The sequence below is a fragment of the Populus nigra genome, chromosome 14 (assembly GCF_951802175.1).
Source record: "Populus nigra chromosome 14, ddPopNigr1.1, whole genome shotgun sequence".
Lineage (NCBI taxonomy): Eukaryota > Viridiplantae > Streptophyta > Magnoliopsida > Malpighiales > Salicaceae > Populus > Populus nigra.
This window is the reverse complement of record NC_084865.1, coordinates 10,343,398-10,348,892: the sequence shown is the minus strand read 5'-3', so window position 1 is coordinate 10,348,892 and position 5,495 is coordinate 10,343,398. Positions and strand designations below refer to the sequence as shown.

The following is a 5,495-nucleotide window of genomic DNA, read 5'->3' as shown; positions in this document are numbered from 1 at the left end:
ATCTACGACATGTGAACTTTTCCGTAAAGACGCGGATGTTATGCGCAGACATTAAGCAATCATGTGAGCACAAACACAAGCAAAGAGAACCTGCCCGCATCGGCAAAGGGGATATAATGGAACGGCAAACCATTCTGACCTCACCTTCCTATCCAAGGACACAATATTTGCTGATCATTCCAGCAGCACTTCGACTTGAGCAAACAAGACATTGAGTAAAAGAAAACAGCAAACAGCTAGATTAGTTACCAAATAAACTAATCAGAAGCACACGGAGATGCATTGAAGCTGATTCCGAGACTAGCAGGGGATTAAATGTTGACGAAGTCAGAAAAAAATTCAAAAGATCTTGGCCTTTCCACAGTTGTTTAATGGATTTTGAGAAATTTTTTTTTAGGAAGGTATGGCTAATGGTTCACAATACCATGAATATATAATATGAACTTGCGCAATGTGCAGTGGAGTAGGGTTCTAGACAATAGCGTATCCTGCTCGCAGAGAGGAAATTATGTAAAATAACTAATTTCATTGTAAGCAAGGGCTCGAGTGTGAACTCATTTTTAGCTAGTATTGGGCTCGGTATTGAGCCCATTTTGTCTATCATTTAAGTTCGGTTCGTAGCTTATTTATCAATTTTTCATTGGACTCGGCTTGTGACCCATTTCTCTTCATCATTGTGCTTGATTTTGAGCGCAATTCTCTCTTATAACTGGGGAGCCATGTTTTTCTTTTTTTTTTTGTTATTGGGCTCAATTTTTAGCACATGTTAGCATGAGGCTTCCTATATATATATATATATATATATATATATATATATATATATATATATATATATATATATATTTTATTTTGTATCATGATGCTTTTTTTTTCTATTTGAAATGAATAATTATCCTAGTTTATTTTTCTTCTTCAATATTATTAAAGTTTTCTAGTTTTTTTATATATAAAGTATTGCAAAAGCTTTTTGGTAAGTAGAACCACGAATAAATAAAATAAAATATTTTGAGAGTCTTTCTATAGTTATGGTATTCTTTGTCTTTGAAGGATTTAACTTGTAACAAACCTCATTATCATTTTTTTTTTTGTGTCAATTAGTATCAAAACGATGATTCTTGATGGTTACTTGCTTGTTGTATGTTGTTAGACAATCATGACTAGATATTATAGAATAAGACATGCTCACGTAATAAAGGACAAAGTGGTTACCCCATGAGAAAAAGATATCCAAGAACTTGTGTGTTGGCCAATGAAGGAAGGAAATTGGCCAGATTTGAACCATGAGATTGGATTTGGGTACATATACGAAAAGAAAAGTTTCTTAAGCAAACGTGATTTAAGTTAATGCCAAGAGAATATGATTCTTTTCAGATAATTGAGAAGATCAATAATAATATTTATAAAATGAATCTTCCTGATAAGTATGGAGTTAATATTATTTTTAATGTATCTTATCTCTCTTTATTTAATATGGATGATAAATTGAGGTCGAATTGATTTGAGGAAAGAGGGGATAATACAATCCAACGCATATCAAATGATCAATTAATAGTTCTAAAAGGTTCAATTACAAAGGTTAGGGCAAATAATTTCAACGAAGCTTTTAATGAGCTTTTGCAAGATATATGGCCCAATGTGGACTATAAAAAAATAATAATCCAAGAAGAACAATCCATTATAAATTTAATTTATATTCAAGATAGGCTTCAGGAACATAGGCTTCAGCCAATAGAGTAATTTTGGCATAATTGAACTTGTATTGCCAAGTATTTTGTGTTATTTGGGGAAGAAAGCTTTATCAAAAAGATTTAATTGGAAGGAAAATTCTACTCTACTATGGACATTAAAGTGGTAGCGAACTAGATTACTGAACAAGAAAATTTTTTATTTTATTTTTTTAAAGAGAAATGGCAGCATGGATGGATTTTACATACAAACAATTATTTCTTAATAATTTTTTTTTTAGCTATTAGTTGCAGCAAAAAAAAAATCTGAAATGAAATGAAAATATATATGCTTGGTCTCTTTTCCCGGCTACTATCAAACACAAGAGGAGGAAGACAAATTACCGCCATAATAGCTAAACTAATAGCTAAAAAAAATAGATTAAGCTAATAGATATACACACCTAACACAATCTCTCCGAGCCCATTTGAAAATAGCCTGAGCTACCATTCAACTTATTTCAAGATGAGTTGCAGATGCATGGATATACACACCTAACCTAGCCATCAAAACTAGGTTGGTTGAGACTTGTGTACCAACAAATTAAGATAAATCAGCAACTACCATTCCTCCGCATGAAAAGTTTCTTCTTCCAAAGTGGCAATATTGCACGAACCAGCTTCTTCATTTGCTTGCTCCTACTTTTTGGCTTAATTCCTCGTTCTCTGGTCACAGCAGCATGTTATATGAAGGATCCTCTTTTGTAGCATTCCTCGTGAAATTAGTGATGGAGAAGCTGGAATTGAACGTGGAAGATTGATTTCAAGGTCTCTACAGGTGAAGTACGTGGAAGCTTACTATATGTGTAGTTAATTTACGTCTTATATTTTACTTTCATTTTTATGATTTCTCAAGGCTCCAAATTCTCATTTTTGCTTCTCTAGCTAGATACATGTTGAAACTTGAAGAATACAGAATAAAGACAGCGGAGAGGAAAGAAGCATAGGCAATGGACTCCATGGCAGACCTTGCAAAATCCCATTCTGTTAATTTAGCCTCAAGAATTAACCTAACATGGACTAAAACAGTAAGTCATTACCTATATTGTATCGAAAACTATATAATTTATTCCTATGACTTCAAATCTATTTATAATGTTGTCTTGGTGTTCAATATCTTGTTCTTTTTCAATTTATATTTTTTTATGTTTTGAGATATAGAGAGATGAAAGCGAAGTAGGTCCGAAGGAGAGTTTTTAATTAGGAAAGAATATATTTTTGGGAAAACAAAACGGCTAAATTGAGGATGTACGGTCAGGCTGGTCAAGGGCTATTTAGTTATTTTTATTACTACAGGGACTGGCTAATTAGTCTTGATAAATTATAATTAACTCGTATGTATTTACAATATTATTCGCATCTATAATTTTTGCTTTAATATTTACAGGGTCATTCGCTTGGTTGTTACCCGGCGATTTCTCTCTTGGCTCGTTTAGTTGCGTATGTTTCAATTTTAGGTAAGTTGCTCACAACCCACTGTATATTATATGGTAAAATGTCACATTATTTTTGTTCAATAATAAAAATATTCTCGGGTCAGCTTTCACGGCAACCGAGGCTAAATTCTTTTTCAAACGATCTTAAAAGCTCACTCCTCCTTTCAGTTTGGTGTTCAGTATAGTTTAATAAATTCTCTTAAATATTTTTTAAGAAAAAGTTTGAGCCTATAAGATCAAGATAACAAACATTTTTAACCACTGAACAACCTCTCGGGGTTTCTAATAAATATATAATATTGTCCAGACCAACATCTTCTTCTTTTTTCAATGATGCAGCCTTTATCTTGATTTTTGTTCTCATAATTGTGAGATATATGACTTATTCTGAAGAGGGGAATGAAGTTGAAATAAGAGCAACGGAGACTGACCAACTATTGCCAAGAAAAGCACTGTCCTTATTATTCTCATACGGGACATGTAACAAAGATTTAGAATCAGGAAATTGCAGTACTAGCAGCAGCAGCAGCAGCGACGGCAAGAACGGTTCTTCGGAGGAATTATATGATGGAAAAATATGTGTAATATGCTACGATGAGGAACGAAATTGTTTCTATGTTCCTTGTGGTCACTGTGCTACCTGCTATGTTTGTGCTCAGAGGTATGCGCGTTTATTCGTAGAGCTATCAGAAATTTGGCACGTTTGTGCGCACTATTATTAGATATGGAACTCATCCATGAATGAATGCATTGCAGGATTTTTAACAGCGAAAACAAGGTCTGCCCCGTGTGCCGGAGATTTATTGGCAAAATAAGGAAACTTTTTGCCCCTTGAGATTCGATTGTAATGATGTCTTATACAAGGATTGTCATTTTTCGATCACAGGACAAATGAAATGCATGTCTTCAGCTGTAAAATAATGTTTATTATATTTAGGAGATTCTAATTGTATTAATTTCTAAATAGTAGTATGAAAAATCTATGTCTTTAGCCTTTTTTATTGTTAATAGTTTTTTGAAAATTCATGTCTTCAACTTCAAATTGTGCTCAACTTGATACAAGGCTTTTATGGAACAAATTCACCTAGATTGATAGCAAATTTAAAGATCATGTTACTCTCACAAAACATTTCAGTTTTTTTATGCAAAAATACTTCAAATGTGATATGAAAAATGAGCTGAAAAATGAGCTGAAAAATAATGTTTACTATATTTAGGAGATTCTAATTGTATTAATTTCTAAACAGTAGTGTGAAAAATCTATGTCTTCAGCCTTTTCTATTGTTAATAATTTTTTGGAAATTCATGTCTTTAACTTCAAATTGTGCTCAACTCGATACAAGTCTTTTAGGGAATAAATTCACCTAGATTGATAGTAAATTCAAAGATCATGTTGCTCTCACAAACCATTTGAGTCCTTTTATGCAGAAATACTTCAAATGTGATATGAAAAAAAATATACAAAGTAGTACATGAGCTATAAAATAATGTTTACTATATTCAGAAGATTCTAATTGTATTAATTTCTAAGTAGTAGTATGAAAAATCTATGTCTTCCGCCTTTTCCATTGTTAGTATTTTTTTGGAAATTCATGTCTTCAGCTTCAAATTGTGCCCAACTCGATACAAGGCTTTTAGGAAACAAATTCACTTAGATTGATAGCAAATTCTAAGATCATGACCATTTGAGTCCTTTTATGCAAAAATACTTCAAATGTGATATTAAAAAAAAGTGTACAAAGTGTTAATTACATGAGCTGTAAAATAATGTTTACTATATTTAGGAGATGCTAATTGTATTAATTTCTAAACAGTAGTGTGAAAAAATCTCACATACTAAATGCTATTGTATATAATCATGCAATGAATCAATGAAAAGACTAAGCCTTTGAACCTCATTGATCTGTTCTATATGGTATCAGAGCAACGATCCTGCTATAAACCCTAGAAATATCCCAAACCTTTTTGTAATGGAGATCATAGACACACTAGAAATCCTAGACAATATCACATAAAAACCGGACCAAATCCTTCATAAAATACAGACTCAAACACTAGATTACTCTACTGCCTAGATTGGTATCAAACTAAACGATACCAACTATACTTTATGATCCAAAATTATGAAGATGTACATCTCTGAGAAAGATAAATTAGGTTATATCAATGAGGATTTACCCCAACCAGCACCTATAGACCCAACTTTTAGAAGATGGAGAATGGAAAACTCAATTGTTAAGAGTTGGTTGATCAATTATGTAGAACCCCATATGATCGATAATTTTATCAAATTTCCTACTACCAAATCAATATGGGACTCTATTGCCACTACTTA

At 32.4% G+C, this 5,495-nt stretch overlaps 1 protein-coding gene across 5 annotated transcripts; it reads left to right on the top strand.

The window, feature by feature from the left end:
* The first annotated feature begins 2,219 nt into the window (after positions 1-2,219).
* On the top strand, positions 2,220-4,168 carry LOC133672917 (E3 ubiquitin-protein ligase APD1-like). Of its 5 annotated transcripts, none has more exons than XM_062093489.1 (5): positions 2,220-2,507; positions 2,610-2,752; positions 3,112-3,181; positions 3,554-3,821; positions 3,917-4,168. In XM_062093489.1, the coding sequence occupies exons 2-5, from the start codon at positions 2,675-2,677 to the stop codon at positions 3,993-3,995; spliced, it is 495 nt and encodes a 164-aa protein (XP_061949473.1). In that variant the 5' UTR covers positions 2,220-2,507; positions 2,610-2,674; the 3' UTR covers positions 3,996-4,168. The 5 variants fall into 5 exon arrangements, with proteins under 5 accessions (XP_061949473.1, XP_061949472.1, XP_061949471.1 ...); XM_062093488.1 differs by having other exon boundaries at positions 2,224-2,502; positions 2,614-2,752; positions 3,500-3,821; XM_062093487.1 differs by having other exon boundaries at positions 2,224-2,507; positions 2,614-2,752; positions 3,500-3,821.
* Positions 4,169-5,495: the final 1,327 nt, after the last annotated feature.

Coding starts and splice junctions, on each gene's coding strand:
- LOC133672917 (XM_062093488.1), top strand. CDS start 2,675: ATGGACTCCATGGCAGACCTTGCAAAATCCCATTCTGTTAATTTAGCC. Junction 3,182..3,499: donor TGCGTATGTTTCAATTTTAG/GTAAGTTGCTCA, acceptor TCAATGATGCAG/CCTTTATCTTGATTTTTGTT. Junction 3,822..3,916: donor TGCTATGTTTGTGCTCAGAG/GTATGCGCGTTT, acceptor AATGCATTGCAG/GATTTTTAACAGCGAAAACA.